At 41.3% G+C, this 25154-nt stretch overlaps 1 protein-coding gene across 1 annotated transcript; it reads left to right on the forward strand.

The window, feature by feature from the left end:
- The first annotated feature begins 7163 nt into the window (after positions 1 to 7163).
- On the forward strand, positions 7164 to 24193 carry ADSL (adenylosuccinate lyase). Its single transcript, XM_005527643.3, has 13 exons — positions 7164 to 7369; positions 11717 to 11920; positions 13031 to 13075; positions 13888 to 13967; positions 15695 to 15866; positions 16160 to 16206; positions 16593 to 16683; positions 17500 to 17569; positions 18630 to 18777; positions 20620 to 20710; positions 21621 to 21710; positions 23558 to 23734; positions 24045 to 24193. Exons 1-13 carry the CDS (start codon positions 7214 to 7216, stop codon positions 24129 to 24131), a joined length of 1458 nt encoding a protein of 485 aa, XP_005527700.1. The 5' UTR covers positions 7164 to 7213; the 3' UTR covers positions 24132 to 24193.
- Positions 24194 to 25154: the final 961 nt, after the last annotated feature.

Genomic DNA, 25154 nt, shown 5'->3' on the forward strand with positions numbered 1-25154 from the left:
TCATTTCAGTTCTGTAGTTCATTTGCCACTGTTTTGCAGTTTTAGGAACTGATACTGTTAGATCATATCGGTCATTCCCACTGTGATCAAAATACGGATATATAAAACCCAAACTCTTTTTTCCCCTTTACCTCTAGTACCAGGCTTCCACCTGTGGCAGAAGGATGTTAACAGTAATGGGGAGAAATATGTGAAGTTTCCCATTGTAAACAGAGTTGGTACTCCCAGTTATCCTGAATTCACATCCAAACCTAAACCACAAAGCAACAGTTAGGCTGTAGCAGACCTGCTGGTTGGACTAAATGACAGGAGCCAAACCGGAGATTTTTAGCAGCCTTGCTCTAGTCCATGTGCTTCACAATGTTTTGCATAAGTGTCCCATCACTGTAAATACCAGTGTTGCTGAATTTTACCAAAGTTCCCTTGCAGTAGATAATAGGAAACAGGTCCATTTTATAGTGACTCACCAAGCAGAGCTTTGCCTACAGTAGACTTTAAGGGTCTGTCTTCATTGCTGTTAAAATTGAGTCAGGGTCCTGTTTAAAATTATAGCGCTCTATTTTGTGGTGTTATGTGACTTTAAACTTTGTGATGTAGTAACTATAGCTTCTGATCCTTGTATGAAAAGTGATTTAAGGTTTCATCTGTGCTACAAGAAGCACCACAGCTCCTGATGGGTTAGAGCCTACTTTTAAAACTTGTCAGGCCACAATAGATGCAGTTTCATCTGTAGCATGCAGCAGGCAACATTTGTTTGCATCCACAGTTTGCCTTCGCATTGCTTTTCATCGAGCTATGCAGGAAAGCATTTCTCTAGAAGTCTCCCAGAGTCCTAGCAAGCTTCTAGCAAATCAAGTGCTCTCTGCAAAAGAGCCATTTTTGCCCTGTGTGTGTGATAGTTGGGACTGGTGACATTCAGCAGTGTTAGGGTTCCTGTAAACTTTGTAGTGAGAAAGGGGGTTTTTTGACTTGACTCTGACAGCCTTTCTGTGAAGTAATGCAGAGTACTCCAGGGAAAAAGAAAAAGAACAAAAAAAGGGAAGAATGTATTGTGCCAGCCAGCGTTAAGTATTTAAGTATTTTAGCAGCAAACATCCTTGACTGTGGTGGGCAGAAGGGAAGAGACTGGAGAATTTTGCACGAGTGCACAATACAGGGAGGAGGCTGTGTGTTTGGCAAGAAATGTTTTCTTCAGCACTAAATGCCTCTTCTTGGCTATTGGTGCATGTTGTTATATTTGCGGAACTAACATTCTCTTTTTTTTGTTCATTTGTTTTTATTAATTGAGACAAAGTGGAAGCTCCTCCTCCTTCAGATGGAAAAGCAACCAACCATAAGTGGTCATTTTCTTCATCATTTACTGTTGAGCAGGTTGCACAGCTTGTTAGAGTAGCTATTAAAGTGACATGGTTATGATATTATGTGCTTTCTTTCCCCTCCCTCTCCCTGCCAGATGTGGCTTACCCTTTCTATATAAGGCGCTGTGTGGGTTTTTTTGTTTTGTTTTGGGGACATGTGGAGAAGAAGCAAAATGAAGTGAAAATGCAAGCCAAGGTAGAACAGCCTTACTTTAGGGGGTAGCCTTACAACAGAGCTTTATAGTGAGTGTGCTGTATTCCAAAATATGTAAGCCAAAAACAAACAAAAAAGCATTCATTTATGCAAAAAAAATTAAAAGAGGTGTTGGAAGACTTCTTTAATATGTACCTTCTAAAGGTGGAGTAAGGTCTCACCAAGTGATACGTTATTGTGATACTTCTTGCTGGGTCAGTAGGAATGGGTTGGGGTATAAGCGCTTAACGTTTCCTCCTATGTTTTTACAAGCAGTAAGTTAAATGTGGTATTTATGAATGTGCCTTTGTGAGTATAGTGACTGTCTAATTGAGGAGACCGATGGGGCTGGAGGGGGGACAATGGTCAATTTATTCTTTCAAGAGGTCAGACGTTGAGATTGCAGCCCACTGGTCCCTTTTGACAAGCAGCATCATTGGCTGGTCTCTACACTGCACAATACGTATTCATATGTGGTAGAGATTGGGGTGGGGGTGCGAAGGGATGTCATGTGATGCACAGAAGCTGTTGATAATTTTAGGCTAGTCTGCCATTGCAGGTTGAGTTTGTATATGTATTATGTGGCTTCTCTTTATGTTTGTGTGCATGAGTGTGAGTGCGTGTGGCTGTGGTTTTTTGTAAGCACTGGAGAAATTAAATACAGTGATGTTTGAGACAAATTTATACATGTAGAGAAGATGATGTTTTGTAGCTTCTGTTAAATAGTGGGTGCAGGCACGCTTTTACCCTCTCTGCCCGTGTCCTGATAAGTGAAACAGGAATTTTTTTTCAACCCTTCAACTTCCAGCACACTTAACGTTGCCATTTAAATGAACAGGGTATTACACAAGAAGAAAAAAAAAGTTTTTGAAATGGTGAGGTAGAAGTGTTTAAAAGGAAAAAAAATCTGAAGTAATTTTTTGTTTCTTCGAAGCTGTTTGTAGCTAAACATGGGAATCTGCAGTGTCTCCTTCCATTTGTTTTTTTTTTCCTAATGCTTCACCTCTTCGTCCCACCCAAAACATGAGGTGTACAAGATCAAGAGCTGTTGTTGTAGCGCTTTGTAATTCCCACCCTGAAAAGAAACTCTGGTGGGATCCCTCAGCTCTATTCAGGAAGACAAAGAGAGGAGAGACTCTGCAGCTTTCTTTGCTTCGCTCTCATTCCTCTCTAATGGCCTTGAAATGTATTATTATGCAAATGTGAATTTTGATACTGAACTTAAGAAGAGGTTGTTTGTTCTTTTTTCAAAAAAAAAAAAAAAGTCCCATATGTGGTCAGCATTGCTTCTTTATTTTGTAAGTGAATTGTAAACTATGCATTCTGCAAAGGGGGTGTAGGGGACAAAGATACTTTGCTAAATTGTTCAGGAGTTTCTGTGTCCATGGCATATCCATTATAATTTGGGGAAGTGGGGAAGTGATAACTTCGAATTAAGAAAGGTTCTTATAAATTCTTTCTTTTGTCAGAAGCTGGCCAATGGATAACTGGGCAGAGATTTGAATAAGCAATGTTGGCTGCAAAACAAAATCAGCTCTCAGCCTTGCACAGGGCTATGAATTCAGCCACACAGTGTTAATCCAGGGCCAAAGGGGTGAATGGGACACCAGGTCTACCTGGGGAATATCTACCATTTCCTGTGCTCTGGCCCTTGTTAAGCTCAGGAAACCCACTGCCACAGGCACTGGTTGTTTTGGATTTACTACTTATTTTCCATTTCAGCAGTCCTTGTGCTCTTCCAGGAGAATTGGAACATGGCTGGTCCTTGATGTCCACATTTCCTTATCCCTAACATTTTCTTTGCTGCTGTTTCTGGTACTGTTCATACAGTGACAGAGCAGCTGTGGGCAGGATGGTGGAGATGGTACTTCCTAGTGCTGATCAAAGCCCAACTATGAGGACTGTGATTTTTCAACATCAGCAGCTACTGGTGCTTTGTTGTCTGGTGTTGCTGCCAGTGACTTAGCACTAATGTTCACAGTATGTGAAATTTTAGGGAAAGTAGACTGATACGTAGACCAGGTCCTCTCTTTTTAAAAAGAACTATCTTGTTTTTATTTTAAGGTGGTATCATAATGGTCATTAAAAAGGATTTACTTCCTCACATCTCCAAAATGCAATCATTGTGAATTCTGTGCATTCCTGGAAGCTTGCTGAGCTTCCAGGAAGTGTCTCCTCAGAATAGATTTCACTGCTCTCTGCGTCATTATAATAGGGACCTTTTGACTTGACTTTTTCCTTTGTCCATGGTGAACCATGGTACTGGCATTATCTTAGGTGTAATATCATAAACTGAGAGATTATCCTGCCTGTATTCAGTGTTTTCATGCAGCAATTTTATTTTTGTTGACATTCACAGTACTGTAATAAGTAATAGACTTGATGATCACTCTCGCATCTGTGCCTGCCTTGCAGATGTGATCTTATCAGGGTTCCACTCTGTCAGAATGCCTTTTAAAAATAAAAAAAAAAAAGAGAAAAAAATATCAGAAGCTTAAACTCATTCACAAAAATACCTCGTGGTACATTTTCCCTTCTGATGTAACCTTTTAAATCTTAGTTTTTCTTCTAAACTTGATGGGCTTTTATTTCCATCTGTTATCTCCTTTGTAAAAAGATACTTCAGCTAGTGGTTTTGAGTAAAGGTCGTGAAGCCTGAAACTCCTGAATTTTAACATTGGCCATTACTCTTCCCTTGCCTTGGGCAAGTCATTTAACTACTTTGCCTTTGTTTTTTCACCTGTAAAGTGGGGTTGTTAATAATACTTACCTACCTCACAGGGGTTTTGTGAGGATCAACTAGTAATGTTTGTCAAGTGCTCTAAAGGAAAAAGCATGATAGAAGTATTATGAGGTTTTCACAGCAAGATCACTAGTTCTTTTTACGTTATTTGCTTGTGTGGAGGGAGATAACGCTTCTTTTTTTTTAATTATTGAAGCCCTCAAACACTCAGATCTTAAATGATAGAAGTTGATAGAGATTCAGTTACTTACACTCTTCAGTCTTCATGCCTGTTTCTATCATCATCTTCTTTATATAGTTATGCCAGTGTTGCTACAGGTCACATGTACTTTTAGATAAACTTCACAATTGAAGTACTTCGAGCATGCTGCTTCTTTCACCAGGCCACCAAATCAGAATAAGTTTGTGTACTTCTCCCTGCTGTTAAATGGCAGTTTTGGTAATGTCATCTTTCAAGTAGACACGTCTTTTCCTGCCATCAGGAAGGGGAGGTGGTGGTGTGTAGTTCCAGAGAGGGGACTGTAAAATGAAGAACCTGGCCACTTTTTGCTGCTGCTCCAGGGATAAAGGGCAGAGTAGCTTCCTATGTCCTTCCCTGAGTTTATTTCAGTGTGTTACCAGTCACACTGCAAATGCAGTGTCTCTTCTTGTCCACAATATACAGAAGCCATCACCTGCCAATAGAACGTAGGAACAGAGAGAATGATAGTAGACGCTGCTTGTGTGTATGCCTTACAGCTCTCCCAGAATGTCTCTGGGGGAGTGGTGGGGGATGAGGTCTTCATTGGGTAAATCCCACACCTGTCAGGGAACCTCTGCTACTTTCTCCCCTCTCAATCACTTGGTCGCTGTTTCTTCTTTCTTGATGTGCGTCTCAGGGATGTGCATATGAGCCCATGCCTCTTGGAATTTCACGTTTGAAGTATCAAGAACATGGTTTCTGTACCTGAAACCTTTCTGTCTGACACTCCCTGGTCCTCTCTGTCCTGCACTGCTCCCTGTGGCCTTAGGAACTTCTCTCCACTGTTGCCCTACGCCACCCTCTGCATCTCTGCCAGTTATCAAGGTGAAGTGCATACAGTGATTCTGCAGAGAAAGAAGCTGAAGTGATGCTAGTGCACCTGTGGGATTTACACGCAGAGGTATCTTGGCTTTCTGCCGCAGCTGCTCTAAAGCCTGCAGAACATCTGATGCACAGTGCTTTTTCTTTCTCATCTAGAAAGCAGAACAAACAGCAGTATAACTCTGATGATGGCAATTCTGTCATGTTTACTTTTAAACTAAATGCTAAATATTTTCCTCAAAGAACCAAAAAAAATCCCCACCTTCTAACAAAAATAACCAAACGTAATCTTCCTGGGTGCGGAAGAGGAAAGGGGAGGAGGAAAAGCAGTGACAGGGGAGCGTTCTGATCTATATTCATCTCCACTGCTCGGCTGGAGGTGTGAAATGCTGCTTTGAGTTCCACAAACATAAGGGATTATGTTTACAAAGGTAAATGCCTTCTACCTGTTCAGGAAACTGGCTACTGGTGGGCATCGGGAGTTTGGCAAGTTTCTCTTCATTGCAAATAAGTAATGAGAGAAGGGTGTGTCTGGAAGAGGAATGGAGAAACAGATTCATTTCATCTAGTCTGCTTGGTAAAATAATGCCACCTTCTTCTCTACCTATGGAATGGAGGGATGAGGTGGTTGAATAGAAAATCATTGATGTCCAATACGGCTGGATTAGAAAAGGCAGCTTTTCTACTTTGCACATAAACAGAGGTAACAGGAAGGTACAGCTAAAGTCCTCTTGCCTGAAACACTGTCCCCCAGAAGCAGACATTGTAATAATAAAAATAGTGGCTGTGTGTATATTGATGCTATTTGCAAGTTACCTTTAAGTGTTTATTTTTTTTTCTTATACTTGAAATGGCTTACTTTACTAAACTCTTACCATAGTTCTGGTTTCTCCCCTCCTTCTATAGTGTGCAGTAAAGAGAATTACAGGACAAATGGGGAGAATGTAGAGGAGATGACACAATGTCTTGCATATCCAGGTTTCATCTTAATTTCCATCCCATATTCTCAGAAATGTTTGAACTTCCTAAGGGTTTTCCATGGACACAGAAACTCAGCACTTTAGAAGGTGCTCTTGTAAGGCTGGCTGCCCCTTTTCCTCCTTTTCTATATTTTTATTTTACTTTTAGTATAGTGGTACTTAAGATCACTGGTTCACTTAAAAAGAAAAAAACCAATAAAATTTTAAACTCTACTAATGTACAAATAAGCTGAAATGTTGCATTTTATGTGTATTTTTGCCATAGCAGGTACTGTATTTCTCATGCTGGATTTAGAAAAAAAAGGAAAAAAAAAAAAGAAAAAAACAAACAAAAGGGTGATGTTTTATTGGAGTGTGACAAGTTAAGAGTAATAAGGAATTAAGTCGTCGTCATTTCATTGAAACTGAGAGATGGTGTAATACTTATATAAGTTTTCTGAAGGTTTTTTTTTGGGCTTTTAAACAGCTTTTTTGTTGTTTTTTGTTTTTTCGGTTTTTTGTTTGTTTGGGGGTTTTGTTTTTTTGTTTTTTTTCTTTGTTTTTGAAAGATATGATTGTATTATGTGCAACTCAGTTGCTTACATTATAACTACAAACTATTTTTGGGTTCCTGGAAAAAAAAAAAAAAAAAAAAAAAAAAAGACTAATAAATGTGTTTGGCTGCTAAGCATTTAAAGCTCGTGTTTGTGCACGTTTTGTGTCCCGCGGCCGTGTCGGGGCCCTGCAGGCCGCGTTGGCCTCCGGGCGCGGGGGGGCGCCGTGGCCGCGGGGCGGGGCGCGCGGAGGGCGGCGGGGCGGGGCCTCTGCCCGCCCTTATTCCCGGCGCCCGCGGGCCCCGCGATTGCACTGCGCCGCCACCGCCGCTGTACCGCTGCCATGGCGGCCCCCGGAGAGGCGGAGGACGTGATGGCGCGGTACCGCTCCCCGCTGGTGTCGCGGTACGCCAGCGCCGAGATGGCCTACAACTTCAGCGAGAGAAAGAAGTTCGGCACCTGGCGCCGCCTCTGGCTCTACCTCGCCCAGGCTGAGAAGGTAACGGCGGGACGGGCGCTGAGGGCAGAGCGGCGCGGGGCGGGGGGAGCGTGGTGCCGGGGCGTCTTCACGTCCCTTAAATTCCCTTAAAGGCTCTGGCGGATGAGGGCGCGGGAATCGGCCGTGCTTTCCCGGAGCTACCCTCGGGAAAACCGACCAGAGCAACTTTTCAGGCGCTCCTTAGGCGCGTTCCGGGGAGGAAAGGGGCGCGAGGGGTGGGAGCTCTGCGAGTTCAGGGTTACCCAACCCTCTGTACACAATCCTTCGCGTACCTGTCGCCCCTCAGCAAATCACCTCTTCTCGCCTCATACCCTCCCCCTTGCACTTTTGCCTGCACTGTAAAATTGGTTTTGTAAAAGCTCTGCTAAGCAATCTTTGGTGAGGGGTTGCCTTTTGAGCAAACATCGGTGTCCTTCCCAAGCGCTCGGCTGTTTGCTTTCCAGGAGGTGTGACGGATGAGGGCCACTGTCCATTCAATCCGATGGCTGTCAGTCCGTGCCAACCGGACCACCCCCTGCATCTGCAGCCACTTGTTGTTAGATAGCCCTTTTTTTCCGAGATAAGTTTACTTTTGGCCAAAGTGAGCAGTACATTTACCCTGCAAGTAGTTGTCATGTTTTTGGTAGGCTGAGTGCCGCAAAAAAAAAATAATACCACAAAAGATTGGGTATTGTGTATTATTAATTCAGTTATTGGGAAGCAGCAACTGGGAATATGTCCATAGCATTGCAAGCTGTTGTGTTAGTAGAGGATATGAAGTTAACTTTTTTAACGTGTACTTTAAGATAAGCCTTCTGACTTTCTCTGGTCCTAATTAAGGATACACGTACAGCTATTATTACATCTTAATTGAGACCCAGTCAATTTTTAAGATGCAATAGCTTGATTCCTTGTGACTCTTACCAGATTTTTGATAGTTAAAAAGCTGTCGTATGTTCCCCCCCAGAAAAAAAACAAAGTGAAAAATAAAAGGCACAAAACCACCCAGTTTTCTGACAGGATGGCTTTAGCTCTCGGACTCAATAGGAGCCCATCTGTTTTGTAGAGTCCAGTTTCTGTTTTCTGCCTTGGGATTGTTAGAAGCAATCCAAGCACTAGGTCCAGCTGTTACTATGAGTGCAAGGGCAGAGAAGCACCATGCTGGAGAATGAACACACAGTGCACAGTGTTGTTACCGTGTTCCTTCTCCATGCAAGGGTAATATCACTACAGCAACACTGTCAATAATTTGCTGGACATAATGTGATGTTTCAGAAGCTGAAGATGCAGTTATACAGTTGTGCTAAATAGGAGTCACCTTTTGAAGTTCCACTTGCCTGATTTTGTCACAGTTCAGATGTTGGAGTGAGAAAGCTGCAAATCTCATCTAGCACAGAAAGTGTCGATACTATGAATGCATGCTTGAGGAGCTTTGTATGTTCAAAGCATGACAATTTAAACATAATTGTATCGATTCCAGCACATAATCATCACTTTTACTTCTGTTCAAGAACAGAATATGTGAGTTGCCCAGTAGGAGAAAGCAATTTGCTTGAAAGAACTAGTTTGAGGCTTCTAGGTTTCTACTTCCAAGCCCTGAACTCCAGGCTGCCCCATCTCTTGACCCTTGCTCTGCCTCCCACTGCCACCCCAGAGTTTTATTCCCAGAAAGTAGAGACAGGTCTTACGACTTCTTGAGCTCTCTTTTCATAGTGGGAAGAGGGAGACTTACTATTTTTATCTGGCTCCTCATTCCAGAGCAGTTTGTAATCTAATGTCAGCTCTGGACTAAAAAGGAGGGAGAGTCAGCTACTTTCAGCACCTGTTATCTCTGTTAGTGATTAGTTAGTTACACATACAGACAGTTTCTTTAGGTTCCTTACAGAAGATGCATAGTATTTCTATGAAAAAGAACACCAAACCAAATACCAGGTAATAAATGGACTATGGAAATTTACTGCAGCACATATCCTCTCTTCCAAGACATTCATATGTTGCTTCTTCAGTCATTCTTTTTGAAGATACATAGCATATCTTTTCAGATACATTAAAAACCAGACAGTAACAAATGAACTGTGGGCAATACTTACTTTTGTCTTCTGATAAATCAGATCTCAAAGGTCTAATTATAGGTTTTCTGAAAGTTGTAGGGAGTACTAAGACAGAAGAGCATGCAGTTTAGTGATAAAATTTTAGGTGAAGTACAGGCCCAGGCAAATGGCTTCAACAGTCACTCTACTTAAAAGGTGAAATTTTCAAGTGGTCTGTTTGGAGTATGTGAGATAAGAATGGAAGAATTACTTCAGTAGAAACTGAATTTGGTAGAAGGTCTATTCAGTGTTTTGCTCCTTTCAGCAGGCAATAGCAGGAGTTTGAAAGAGCAGGCTTAGCAAAGTGTGGGATTAGTAAGAAAAGTTTATCTTTTCCCAACTGACAGTATTTGAAGTTTGGGTGAAGAGCTGAGGTGTCTGAATTTATACCCATCCCAAAATACTAGTTTGATTTTTTTGCATAAATTCCTTTGTATTATGATGCTTCTGTTAACACTTTTTGTCTCGAACTCTTAATTAGGTTTGAAAGTCAAGAACAAATTTCTTGGAGTTCTCCCTTCTCATAGAAGTAGCTTTGACATCTTTCAGCATCAAACTGACTTAAAAAATACGTTTTGCACATGTGAAATATAGATGTTTTTTCTCTTTCTATAGTAGCCCTCCATCTATTTTTTCTGTGCAGTTTAAGTTCCATTATTTTTCTGTCATATGTTCTTTATACAATGAGCAACCCAGCATTCTCATTCTGAGTGCAGGAGCTGCACCATGTCATCTGCCTGTTCTACCTTGTCCTTTAGGAAAAGTGATGAACAGTCATAGCTGTTAGAGTGGCACATCAAAATATTGTGACAGTCTCAGAAGAATGACACCATAAAAGCACAGTCTAGAGAGCTCATCACTGACTTCACTGACCTGTGGTACTTTGGGGAAAAAACTTGTGTTCTCCCTTGTGTACTTTTCCTACTTGGTTTTCTTAGGTACACAGGTTTGAAGGACATTTGATTGTTTTCTTCCCAAGGTACTGCCAATATCAGCAAAAGCTCATAGGGAAGAGGCCTCACACGTTGTTTGTGGACAGATGAGAACATCATTTGTCTTGGCACTACCCTACCTTACACGTGTTCTACATCAAGTTATCCCTTTTCTGTACAACTGTGTACTGTGGTCAGCTTTTCCCAAAGGATCACAGATGTCTGAGCAAGGCATGAGATTTTAATCTTAGCACAAGAGTGTACTGCCTGCTGAGCTGCCTGTGCTTTTAGGCAGTCACAGTCTATGCTGGTGCACCTCAAAAGCAGCAAGCAGTCTGGAGCCAGGTGCTTTTCCTCATTTAGCTGGACACTCATGGGCATGTATATGCTTGTGACAGCGTAAGTTTGGGTACTAATTGATGAGGACCTTGAGGACACATCTGCTTCACTTGCTGTCTTCTTCAGTTCCAGGTTCCACATGTGCAAACCATTTCTTCAGTCAGCTTGATTCTGAACAGAATCAGTTTTTTAAATACTTTAAATCCAGGAAGTAGAAGATCCTCCTGGTTGGCGATTTCTCATTATTTACGCACAGGACAATAGTATTTTAATTTGGAAAAGGCAGTAACACCACGTTCATTGTGAGACTTTTAATTTCTCAGTATCAGGTTAATACATTTTTCTCATCTTTGTTAGTGGTTTACACCAGTGTATAATCTTGTGGTTGGATATCTTTGTTTTTAAGTCAGCTTGCTGAAAAGCTCTAGCAATTGATTTTGAACATGAACTAGGAGCATTTATCTCCTTCTTCCAGATCAAGTAACTGATTTCACAAGGTTTCATATTCAGTCTGAGATAAGGTACTACAGGACTTCTGAAAAGGTATAAACATATAAAACATAAATACCTTTCCATATGTTTTAAGCCCCCTGTATAGAGTCGTGTAGGTCTAGTTGCGGTCCAGAGAGTTTTTCCTGACACAAGCTTATTTAGTCACATGTTAGATGGATTTTTCTTTACCCAGAAGGTAAACCTCATTATAATAAGTTTATACTATTTTTATATCACTTTTCCCCATGTATTTTAATTTTTGTAGTTTTCACCGGAACGTTACATGGTTGAGAAAAGTACAAAGCCCAAGAGGAACATCTAAGAATGAACACAATTTCCTATCCTATTGGAAAAGGCTGGAGAGCCCTAGAATGAAAGCATTTGCTGTTACAGCTCGATTACACCAAATTGTCACACTTTTGGGAGATGTAAGACGGGAGTCAGTTATTTAATCAGCTTCTGTCTCAGTTTGTTTGTAAAGAGAAAAAGCAATAAAAGTTCTTTTCCCCTTGCAGTCACTTGGGCTTTCAATCACAGATGAGCAGATACGGGAGATGGAAGCAAATCTGGACAACATTGACTTCAAGATGGCAGCAGAGGAGGAGAAGAAGCTGCGTCACGATGTGATGGCTCACGTGCACACCTTTGCCCACTGCTGTCCAAAAGCTGCAGCCATCATTCACCTTGGAGCAACTTCCTGCTACGTAGGGGATAATACGGTAATAGAGTATTTCCAGTTCCCTGCCTGCAGAGCTGGGAAAAACAAAGCTACAGTTGTTTATTTTATAGCTTTTTATAAACTTTTCTTCATAAAATATTCAGTGGATTTTTTAGTAATTTTTGTTAATTTTACAGTTGAAGTTAATTCAGATCTTTAACCTGGCTACCCTTGGAACCACTTGCCTTCTTTCTTCTGATGTGAAACAAGATCTATCTGGAAACTGTTCCCTAACCTCTGCTTGCGTGTTAATATTCAAGGAGATAAGAGAGGAGTTGCAAACACATGAAGCAACATGTGGACTGTATGATTTATCAGTTACACCCCTCTGACGAGAGTTCACTGACTTAAAAAACAAGGTCCATGAGTTTTCAATTGCTACTTGGAACCCCTGCATAATTGAGGGGAAAACAAGCTTTACAGCAGCAAAGAGAATGGATGAGTGTGTTAAGTGAAAAAGGAAGTACTAGCATTCTACAGAACAGTAAAATATTTGTGAAAAACCTTGTCTAAAACAGAGTGCAAACTGAAGCCTTATTTCTTAGCATGTGTTGCTGTTCCACTGTTTAAGCCATTGCAACCTCACAGCTGCTGTTGTCACATGAGAAGCTGCTGTGTGATTGCTTTTTCTCTACTCCTTTGTAAACCTGTTTAGCTTTTGGGTAACATCACTTTTCTTCTGACACTTGCACCCAGCTGTACCTCAGTCTCAAAAAAAGGAGTAAAGACAGCTGTGCCTCAATGGTGCCTCATTAGCCCACTTAACTTCCTGCTGTCTTTAGCCTACAGTGCCTGTATTTTCTACTTGGGACCGCAGGATTTAGTGTCTCATTGTGTGGGCAGACCCAAGTACCTCAAAATAATCATTCGTAGGCACTTGCTGGAAACAGGTCTTCCACCACTTATGACTTTCCATGGTCAGTATGAAAGGAGCAATGGTGTATCCAGCATTTTTGTCATAAGCAAGTTCTGTTAGAAGAAGGAAAATAAATAATTTGTTTCAAGAGGAGACTTTTGAGTCAACAAAGCATAATCTGTGTCCTCTCTGAGAGAAACTATTATGTCTGGTCCTTTAGACATGGCCCAAAGTTCCTTTCTTTGCTTCTTGCAGGATTTGATTGTCCTCCGTGATGGGTTTAACCTCCTGCTACCCAAGGTGAGAAGGTGGTTCTGCAGTGTCTCAGAATTGGGGAGCACTCATGTCCTGTGTATGGCCTGTGTTTAACTTGGATTTCCCTAAACCTTTGTGGGAAGCTAGGAGGAGTTGTCTGTCTGGGTTGTTCTCAAAAAAGTGAACAGTTACCTTCCTTTTGTTTCTCAAGTCTTTTTCCCAGAACTTTTTTGCTCACAGTAGGAATTATAAGCAGCTCCTTGTTTGTCTGTGCCACAGGTACTACATAACAATACAACTGTATTGCTTTCAGGATTATCTTAGTCTTAGCTATATTCCTAGGAGTGTGTCAGCATTCAAGAAACTATGTAATACAATTTTCTGAGGTCAAATATAGCAGGAGTGTAGTGCAGTGGTGTCTGACCTGAATGAGTTGGTATCAAATTGGCTCTGGAGTGTACATGTCCAATTATACCCCAAGCAGCTTTATTTCTGACTAATTCCAGGAATAAAGAAAATACACAAGGATGAACCAGCTGTGGGATTAGCTTGAGCATGAAGTTTAGACTAGTTTGAACTCAAGTCCAGTGACTTGTGTTGGCTCTTGCTTGAGTTTTGTAGCAAGCAGAAATTGCATGCGTGCCCTGAAAAACTGAAAGATGCAATATTCTACAATTAGAGGGAACTGCACAGTTGCCCCTCAAGGTCCCTCCCTGCACAACTGCCCCTTCCTGCACAGTGGTTTCCCTCCCCTTTTTCTCACAATGTTGTGCTTAAGCATGCCAACTTCTGCTGTGTTGTTTGGGGTTTTTTTCTCTCTCATTCCACTTCTTTTCTATCCTTCCTGCTTCCACTAGCTCGCAAGGGTGATCAGCCGGCTGGCCGACTTTGCTGAGAAGTATGCTGACATGCCTGCTTTGGGCTTCACTCACTACCAGTAAGTAGCCATCAGCCTTTGCTTTCTTTTTGTTGTCTGTGCTTTGATTAAATTGACCTGCTACTGCTCTTTTGCCATCCTTTTTCCCATCTCTGACCAGTTGGTGGTTCAGAAAAGGCCTATTCCAGGCTTTTTTCAGGAAATTGGACTGTTGCTTTGACTAGCTGTCAGCAGTTGCTTCAACACAGCTTTATAAAGGATGACTTCCAGGCAAACACAGGTGTGCGTATTCTGAGCTGTTTCAAAAAAGCATGACTGGGAATTGCAGTAAGCTTATCTTCCAGTCAGATTTTCTTTGTTTTTCTTTTTTTTCCTCTGCAGCCTAGAAAGCTTTGTTAATGGCTACTTGTTACTAGAGATACTGAGTCAAAGGACAATAAGATCTGGGTGATTCTGTTCTTGGGGTAGTTTAATCTCCTGCTTCATTAATACTTCTTGCAGAAGCATTAAGCTATACCGTGAGATAAGCCTGGGTCTTCTACCGCAGTGATTCAGAACAGCAGAGGCAGGGGAATTGAGCACAGGTCGTGTCAGACTCGATGTGCAGCATGTTAACATTTCTCTGAAAGGAGAGTGGAAGCATCAGATCAGGTCTCTGATTTGTATGCTGTATACGCACTGTTGATAGTATCAGCTCTAATCCTACAGCCCTCTTCATCTGCAGCTTTTTGGAGGAGTATCTGTGATAGTTTTATTTGAGCTTTTGGAGAGGGGACAGAGGAGTATTCAAGAAGTATATACAAGCTGAAATCATAATTGATGTCTCAGCCTTTTCTGTGTCATTTGTCAGCAGGGCCTTTGCTCCATTTGCAATCACGTCCATGTTTTCCCTAGCCTTCCCTTTTCCTGCTTATGTCCTTGCAGAGGCCAGTCTTGTTGCCTTTCGCATTCCATATGAAATTCATCCAGGTGTGTTTTGGCTTTCCTTGCCCCATCCCTGCAGTGTTAAATAGTTTGTTTGTATTCCTCCTGCATTGCCTGTCCTGCTTCCAGATCTTACAAGCTTCTTTTTTATGTCTGAGCTTAATCAGGAGCACGTTGTTCATGTATGTATGGTTTTTTGAAGTAGTGTAGAGGTTTTCTTTGTAGTTCATGTGGATAATTTGAAATAGTTAACTTTCTGGATTCTGCATAACACCTCTGTTTTCACTTCAAAGCATTTGCAAGGAGACTGAAGTGTAGCTGAAGTTTGCAGTTCCTTATTCCAAGGCTGAGGTCTTATAAGTGTTGGCTGACAGCAGTGTTGAAGCGCGTTTGCCCAGAGGTTGAGGAACACTTTTTTATAAATAAGAAGTAAAGGCTCCTGAGCGGAATAATTTAGAATCACATAGTGAATGCAGATGTTTTTGTGCTGAGAAGTTCACACCAGTGCTGTAAGTCAGCCAGGATGCCCCTGGGTGAGCGGAATTGGGGTGGGGGACAGATGCACCCCCAGTCTGTCACAGCCCCTACAGGCCGGCAGGGGGCGCACGCCTGGCACATGGACACAATCGCTGTTTTCTGGTAATGTAGTTCCATCTAATCCCTGAAAGGAGTGATTACATCTTCAGTACCATTTACTGCTGACATTAGTACATCCTTCTGCCCAAGCCAAATCCTGTTAATTTCTGTTCAAATGAGTCAAGAGAGATGAATCTGTAGGGAACTCTTAATGGTAGACTGAGCAATGAAGTGTTGTGCTTGTGCAAATCCTCAACAAGTCATGTTGTGTTCTTGATTGTTTTCAGACCTGCCCAGCTCACCACCGTGGGGAAACGCTGCTGCTTGTGGATTCAAGACTTGTGCATGGACCTGCAGAACCTGGAGCGGGCTCGGGATGACCTGCGCTTCCGGGGTGTGAAAGGCACCACTGGCACTCAAGCCAGCTTCTTGCAGCTCTTTGAGGGAGACCACAGTAAAGTACGTCAGACAGCCCAGGGTGCAGACATACGGTCTTGGCAATTTTCTGCTCTGGAATGTTGTTTTCTTTGAGGGAACATTGAGATTCTAGGATTAAATTGACAAAGTTACTGCGATCCCTCTGGGGCTCATTGACAAGGTTCTGTGTGAAAGTGAGCAGCATTTGGGAAGGGATGTTTCACAGAAAGTAGAAGATTTTTTGACAGTAAACTGAGAAAAGCATTTTTGCTCTTGCAGACCTTGCTGAGCTGCATTTTGAACTCTTTTTTTTTTTTTTTTCACTTCACCTCAAGGTTGAAGAACTGGACAGATTAGTGACTGCAAAGGCAGGATTTAAGCGGTATGTAACACTCATTCTTAGCAGTGTGTGACACCTGGTAGTGTTGGCCCAGATTCCCCTGGTTGCCAAACCGACATCTGTGCTTCTGTTCACTCATTCCTCCTTGCCATCTTCCATTCCCAGTTGCATTTTCCCAGATGAAACTTCACCTCCTAAATAGGCCACTTCTACTTGTCTCCCTGTCAAAGCACAGCTGTCCATTTTCCTCTGTTTACCTCTCTCCCATCTGCATGCTGCCCAGAGAAACTGACAGCCTGAATCCAAAGTTGTTCTCATCAGGGCAGAATGACAGCCCTCTACTTCAAGAACCATGTCACTCCTTGCTCAAACTCTTGCCAGTACTATTGAGTCTGGCTGGAACACTCAGGTTCTGTGCTTATTTCTAGGGCTTACATGGTCACAGGGCAGACCTACAGTCGCAAGGTGGATATTGGAGTCCTGGCTGTGCTGGCCAGTCTGGGGGCTTCTGTACACAAGGTAAGCACCATACCTGCATACATTGGGAAGAGGGAGAAGTGTTTCAGATCTTGAAGAGAAGGTTCTCGTGGTGCAGAATGCTCTGCTCAAGAAATATTGGTTGTTGTTCGGCTGTCTTCTTTGTGATCATGTAAATTCACCACTGGGTATACACCTGGTACTCAAATCTCAAAGATCTTAAGACCAATGACAAATAAAGCAAGTTAACTGAGCAGATTCTAAGATGGGTTAACAGCTCCCACACCAGATATTAGTCTAATCTATGGTAAATTGATCCAATTAGAGTAAATGTCTTTCCTAGTGGTGTACGAGTTCTTAAATTTCACCATTTCCTCCTAGTTAATTGCCTTTCTGAAAATGGTGTTATTCTCTCTGTCTTTGTGGATCCTTTTAATTGATTTATCTCTGTTCCCTCCCTTTTCCTCCTCTTGGGCTAAAGTGATCTGTGGTATTTTCTTCTGTTTTGTTTTTCTCCCAGTTCAGTGAGCACACATTATCTGTGTTTACAAATCACTGTGCAATTTTGTTATGCATTTTCAATGTCCTCTTCTGATCTGTCTTCCATTCCCTGCAAACATTTGCCCTTGTTGATGTCCTGTTCTAATCCAGTGGACATGCTGTTTTCTTTGTTTTCTTGACAAACATTTTTACGCCGAGAAGTAGGATTGCAGTGTCAGGTTTTTTGTCCAGTTTTCACTGCCCCCAGTTTACTTCTTGCACATAGATGCAAAGATTCTCGGAGAGCACTAACAGTAAGATATATTGGTGGGTGTCAGTTTGGTTCTATTTTATTAAATTCTCATGCTTGCTTTCCAGATTTGCACTGACATTCGTCTTTTGGCCAACCTGAAGGAGATAGAGGAGCCTTTTGAGAAAGACCAGATTGGTAAGGGATCAGAGGGTTTTCCTGGACTGGTGTTTGTGTCTTTTCATTTATGTTGGTGAGGCCTTTTAAACAAACTTAGAAATGGCACTGGCAGAATTTGGTTTAAATCAACTGGAGTTGACATAGTTAGTATATTCACTCCTTTTAAAAGAAAAAAAAAAAAAAAGAAGGGGAGAGGGGAAGGAAAAAGAAAAAAAACACCTTACCTAAAGGTTTCTGGATATTAAGGAATTAAAATCAGATTTATATCTGTGCACTTCCTGTGTTTGGGGGGAGAGCAGGAGTAGCCATGTATGTCCCATTGCCTAAAGAGGCAGACCTGGATCTGAGGAGAGCTTAAGGTTTTCCACTCCTCATGAAGCTGACTGGAAAGCAGGTTTTCAGCTCAACTCAGCATTTTGATCTTTATAAGCAGACAAATTAGGAACAATGCAACTGGAATGGACCCTTGCATCCCTGCCAGAAGAACACCAATGATGGGATTCTGACACCGTTAGAAAAGGAAATGTAGTGTTTTGGCTCTTGGCTGAAAGAAAGTTTGGGTCCCTTAAACAGTTGTATAGAATTGAATCAGCGAATTAAGTCTTAGTCCTGTCTGGTGCTTGTACCATTCTGTGGATGATTTTAATAGCCATTCACTAGAGCAACAGGCAACAGTGTAAGCATCTGACTTTGAAGGGCAGTGTTATTGAGCAGATGGAGGCTCGAACACTGCTAAGATTGCCATGGGTAACCTGGAGGAGATGGTGCTTAATACTACATTAAAAAGTAAGACTATTCATTCCTTTTATGTGGTAGTACTTCTGTTTTGCAGAATTGCAAAAATGTCTTCTCACATTTTGTCTGCTCCCATTTAGATGTTTCTGATCTGAAGGGGAAAGTGGTGGTGTCATTTTCGTTATTACATATTGTCTGTGGAAAATTGTTATGTTTTGAGGCTTTAGTCAAAACTATGATTCCTGACACATTTTTCTTTCCTGGGGGAGGACCTTCATCTCTTCTCCCTGAATGCATCACTCCTTCTGTTGCCCTATTTGCATCCCTTTTCCTCCTCTGACAGGCTCAAGTGCTATGCCTTACAAGAGGAACCCAATGCGTTCGGAGCGCTGCTGTAGCCTCGCTCGGCACCTGATGACGCTGGTGATGGATCCCCTCCAAACAGCCGCCGTGCAATGGTTTGAGCGAACACTGGATGACAGTGCCAACAGGTCTGTTTAGATTGTGCACTGCAGCAACTGCAGAGAAGGGTCCTCTGGTCTGTTTAGAAAATACTGCATTTAAACTAAACCCACAAGATACTACCTTGACAAAAAGCAATCTCAATACAACCTAGAGACTACAAACTGGTTTCCTCTGTACCATCAGATAAGAACTATTTGGTTTTTTTTAACGTCAAGATCTTCTGCAGAGTAAACCAGCAGTGAAAGGGAGGGATACAGAAGCCAGGGTAATAAATTGCTTTCATAGTCTTCCCGTTTAAACAGCACAGTATTACAGTACTGACATTTCTCTTCCTTCTTTTGGATGCAGCTTTTTGACCCTGCTTTTTCTTTTTCACTTTTTAGAGAATAGTTCAATACCTTAACTCTCCAGATAATCTAAAAAACATATTTTAATTTTGAAAAATATTCTTTACAAGAAGTAGTCAGATCCTGGAAAAAGAGCACAATTAGTCTACTTTTTAAAAAGTTCCATGAAAATCTGTGCATATCTTTAGGATATTGCTCAGCAAATTTTGCTTTGTTTTGTGATTCTTCATTACAGCTATTTTGAGCTGAGCAGAAGTTATTTACAATTATTAAGTAAATTTCAGCAATTAAATTCGATGCTTCCATCTTTTTATTTAGTACTGCATAAAGCTCATACCTACCTTTGAAGCATTTTAGTTTCAAAGTCATATTCTGTTGCAGAATTTGATCTCTTAGAGTCTTAGAAATCTCTAGACTTCTAAGGTATGGCACCTGTGAGACAATGAACAGCAGAAGTTTTGGCTTGATTAATGCTAGATTAGCATTAAGATTGCTGATGAGAATGTTATTTTTGAATGTCTCCACGAACGTAATACCTGCATAAAATTTCATGACAAAACAGAAGATTTTTTTCCCAGAGGGACCTTACACCACAGCTCCTAATCTCGTTAAAAAAAGAGATGCATAGGCAGCAGCAAACAATGTAAAATTAAGAAATTGCATACTGGTTGATCTGATGTATTTATTTCCCAATAGCTACCAAGTGTTGAGAGATATACTGGAATGTTTAAAATTTTATTTTCATCTCATCTAATAGAAAGACTCAATTTTCCACTTCATTAACCAATTATAAAAATCTGCACCTTGGATTTTTCTTGTTAAAGCTATAGTGTTTTGGGAGGAGAACAAGCAAAAGAAAGTTCAATCAATGTACAATCCAGCAAAGTTGTTTTAAGGCACTGTGATAGAATTGGAGGGCTTAGATGTAGCACAAGGTTCAAGAACCAGGAAATTTTAAAATATCATAGTTTAGGATGGGCCAGGCCCTGCTGTCACAGATAGATGATGCTATGTTTGCTGCATTATGATGTAGAGCATTTTGCCTGATACAGCTCAGTCCCCACTACTCCTCTTGTTTCCCTCCTCTGCTTTTTGTCAGGAGCCTCCTTTGTGACCAGGAGCAGGTTTCTTGGAGGAAGCCCTCACCAAATGCATGGATCCCCTTGGAAATTCCCCACTGAGCACAGCCAGGGACAGCATGAGCATGCAGCATGTCTTACTGCTGGAGGGTAGGATCAGTAGCAGACAGTTCAATATAGAACACATAGGGGAAGATCCTGTAGATTGCTGCCCTGTTTCCTATCTGTGTAATCACTGAATTATCTTGGAGCTTTCTATGTGTGCCTTCATCCTTTTCCCTCTCCCTCTCTGCTGACCAAAAAGGAAAAAAAATGAGAACAGCTCCAGTGTTAGGCCACAGTAATGCTGTTTAGAGCATTATTTACAGAAGCTGAAGGATCTGAGGTGGACAGGAGCATGGCTTTGTTGCTGACCAGGGTGCTGGGTATGTGTGTTTCGTAGGCGCGTGTGTCTGGCTGAGGCTTTCCTCACGGCTGACATCATTCTCAGTACACTGCAGAATGTCTCCGAGGGACTCGTGGTGTATCCAAAGGTAAAGCAGGAGATAATGGACATCCTTGGTAATGCTACAACTATGCCAAAGTGTACAAGAATGCTGTCACTTCAAGAATTACATTTTTATATGTTTGTTCAAATGGTTTCTGAGTTTTGCTCCATTCTTGCCGTATTCTCACTGTTGTAGGACGTACGTGAAACATACATACCTCTTGTGAGGTCAGAAAGAAAGTACAAAACTTGTCACAAAGGATATTTTTCCCCGAATTACAGAATGGATGTGTAGAACTTAGCAGTGAAAGATACTGTTTAGACAGATCTCATCCAATTCTCTAACTTACTACAGTTTAAAAACAGTTAAAGGTTAAAAAGTTAACTACAGGATAAAAAAAAATATTGGACATCTTTTCCAAACTAATGTCTCTTACAAGATCTGGCTTCTAAGTATTATCAACTTCAATATCTGGATTTCCAGAGCTAAATTCAAAATTACTATTTGTCATGGGGACAATTTTTTTTCAGGGCCTGTTATAACAGGACAAGGGGTAACAGTTTTACACTGTCAGAGGGAGAATTTAGGTGATACAGGAAAGAAGTTTTATTATGAAGAGGGTGGTGAAACACTAGAAGAGGTTGCCCAGAGAGGTGGTGGATGCCCCATCCCTGGTAACATTCATTGTCAGGTTGGACAGGGCTCTGAGCAACCTGACCTAATGGAAGATGTCACTGCTCATTGCAGGTGGTTGAACTAGATGGCCTTTAAAGGTCCCTTCCAACCCCAACTTTTCTGTGATTCTGTGACCATTGTCCAGTCCTAGAGATTCAAGGGGAGAGGAAAAAAAACTTCACTGCAAACACTGCAAAATTTTCAGTCATCTATAGACTTTGTATAATGCTGTTTCTTTTTTCCTGTTTGTTTTTTTTTTTTGTGTGTGTGTGTGTTTAAGGTGATTGAGAGAAGGATCCGGCAGGAGCTGCCATTCATGGCCACAGAGAATATAATCATGGCAATGGTGAAGGCTGGGGGCAATCGTCAGGTACAAATGAAGCGTCCAAAATACCTTTGTTTACGGTCTGGTGTTTGTCCCCTAAGAAACAAATGTATCTGGGCTCTTGTCATATCTCACCTTTCTCTGCTCTTCATCTGTTCCCACAGAGTTATTAGAATTGCACTGGTGCTGCAAAGCCAGGCTTTGTTCCCTGAGGGGAGAGTGCTTGTGGAGATCCCTATTTTCTGTTAGGAACACTGTGTGTTTGGGCTAATCTGGCTGGCTGTGCTGGAGAAGAGGGAGACCTATTTTTGTGTTTGATACTAGTAGGCGTTTTCCTTTTTTAAATGTTTAAAGGAACTTGAACACAGGCCAGGCTTCTTTAAATGGAACATGTTGGCAGTTGGCTACCTTATAAATTAAAAGAGGATGAATCAGTACTGCTAACAAAAAAACAAGACCATTCTGAACCACTCATTCATGTGTCATTCTTCCCTCACTCAGTACAGTGTATTAACCACTTGGTTTATAGGTCTTCATTCAGCTTCCTGTGTTCAAGCAAACTTTAATTAAATATTTTCCTTAGTAAATAAACCCAGACACAATTAGATTATATTCCTTATCATTTAATTTCATAGTTCAGGTCAAAATTGATAATCAAATATCCATCTTTAAAACGCCTTATTTTCACTTACCTTTTAGATTATAATTTTTCCTTCTATGTTTATATCTACACCAAGGGCAGAAGTGAAATGTGCAAGAATAATGGAAGAGTGTGATAGGAGCTTTGAGCAGAATATATGCGGTTTCCGTTTTCTGAAACAGTTGTGGCAAATCACCCATTATATTAGTCAGGAAACGTCCTTTTTTCCTTTTTTTCCTCTGTGTCTCTGATGTCAGTGGGTCAGTGAGCAAACTTCCTGACTAAATGCATTAAGGTCATGTATTCACATCATGTGAATCACATTCTGTGATTCATTTGTGTATCTTGTTGACCTGCCTTCTTTCTGGTGCTGTTTAATTACATAGCCATAGGGCTTAGTACATTTATAAGAAGGTGTTCAGCCACGTTCGTATGTTCTGTTTTTCTGTGCTGGGAACTTTGGAACAGCACATTTTCTAGGCTTTCCCACCTCATAGCACTGAAACTCACTTCCTTTCCCCACTACTAAACAGCTCCCTCCCCTAAATATCCAGAAGATAGATCTGTTCACCTGAGGCAGGTCAGTGGTGAAGCAAAATGACATTTGCATAGGGGAAGAAGGTTAATACTTGTCCTAATTGTAGATCAAGGATAATACATTTAAGAAGAATACTCCTGCATAGTTGTAAATGCAGCCACGTGGCTATATTTTGGGACCAGCATGGCAGTATCTGATTTTGCAGGTGGATCCTGACTACAGTTAGGTACCCTTGTTCTTACCAATTGATTCCAAAGGTATCTTTTTTTCCTCAGTCTGTTCTTATGTAGGCCATGGTTTGCAAAGTCTCACTGCTTGTTAAGCTGGACAGATTCTCTTCCCTTTTCAAAATCTGTAGAGTTTTTACATCGTTTACAATTGAAAAAAAACCAAAACAACCTAAAATGACTCCTAAGGGTATTTGGGAAATTTGAAGATGTATAAATGATTCCAGTGTCACTAGTTTATGTTATAGAATGTATGTGACATTCAGAGTATTTTAGCCTCAAAGTGTAGATGTGAAAGGATGAAAAAAATCTTGTTTTAATGTAGTGGCACATGAGCCAGTGCAGTCCAAATTGTGTCATCCTTTTGCATAGGGCAATACACTTTGATATTTTTCCCTCCCACACAAGTTGGGGAGATGAACATGTGCTGTCAATAGCAATGGAATGACTTTTTTCTTTTTCCGTCTTCTTCTCCCTCTACCTACAGGATTGCCACGAGAAAATTCGTGTTCTCTCTCAACAAGCAGCAGCTGTTGTGAAACAGGAAGGGGGTGATAATGACTTCATTGCCCGTGTCCGTGCTGATCCTTACTTCAGCCCTATCCATAAACAACTTGAAAGCCTGTTGGATCCATCCTCCTTCACTGGTCGTGCTCCTCAGCAGGTAAAGTAATGGAAAGAGGCTGTGGGTTGTAATGCAGTGTGTAGTTTAATCCTGTATCCTTTTGTATATAATATGTACACTCTGTTTGCTACAGAGTGTACATATTATATAACTCTAGCCAAACTACTAAGGAAGACACATTTTTCTCTTTTGATTTCCTTGGCTTTCTTCCCTGTGGCTTCACACTTTTGACCCTGGACATACCAGACCATTGGGAGTCTTTGTGAGAGACCCCACTGAGACAAGCAGGTCCAAATGGGGAGGAGGAGGCAAGTCCTTTCCCTAATTTTATTTTTCTCATCTTGAACAGGTGGCAAAGTTCCTGAAGGAGGAGGTTCGACCAGCGCTGATTCCATACCAAAGCAAAATGGGTGGGAAAATTGAACTGGCACTTTAGGTATAGTCTGCAAATGTGTGTGGGTACAGGAAGATAATAAAAGCCTTATTGACCCAGGTCTATTTACTGTGTCATGTTATTTTGGTCCTGTACAGTACTTTTAACCCCCAGAGCTTACAGCCACCTTGATTCCAGATGGGCTTTTCATTCTTTGTCCACTGTTTGGTCAAGCCTCCATCTATAGTGTGCTGAGTTACTGAGAAACACTCAATTGTGACAAGGTACACACCAATCACAGCACCTTCCTTGGCCCCTCACAGAGCACTGCCAGCTGTTAAAGAGCAATGCCTGGTGCTGCCTGACATTTCTGTAGGAATGACTTGTTGAAGAGCAGAGATAAGGACAACTGAGTCTTTCTTTCCATGCCCTGAAACTTTCTCCACAGGTGTCTCAAAAGTTGATAAAAGATTGTCCTGGCTTTCAGAGTACTGTGACTTGGGGAAGAAACAGACCAAAATATTAGAAATAATGAGAGAGGCCATGGAACTTAATGGCTCAGCAATCTGGTGCTCCTTCAATGCTCCTTTCCTAGTTTAATACTGTAACTGTGGCTCTGTATCTTCTGAAAATCATATTTACAGGTGTGGGTAAGAAACCATTGTGTTTTGGCTGCGATTGTGGTCCTTGGCTATAGGTGCTTGATGAGTGGCAGGTGGACTCTAACATGTGAAAGTTGTTCTTTACTACAAGTTTTGTCTGATAAGGAAAGAAAGATACTGGAATTCATTCATCACTGGATGCCAGAGAAGTTCAGTTTTATTTCTGACATGAATTATTTGTTTTGTAATGTCTGTGCTTTACTGGATATTTAGTACTGGATCAAACTCTTCTCCCTTTGACTTAAATTGGAATAATTTCCTTACCTCTTCTTCCAGTGTTATTAAACCACAGAGCATTTCTTCTGCTTCAGTGCAATAAAGAAGCTCTCTCTGGCTTCTTATTTATTCAGACCCTCAGTAATACATGATAGGTATTATGTGATGATTTTTGAAGTGTGGTTGCTGAAGAGAATTAAGCAGAACT

This window comes from Pseudopodoces humilis, chromosome 5 (genome assembly GCF_049639895.1).
Source record: "Pseudopodoces humilis isolate 2021_Gansu_Grassland_sample_001 chromosome 5, ASM4963989v1, whole genome shotgun sequence".
Taxonomy (NCBI): Eukaryota; Metazoa; Chordata; class Aves; order Passeriformes; family Paridae; genus Pseudopodoces; species Pseudopodoces humilis.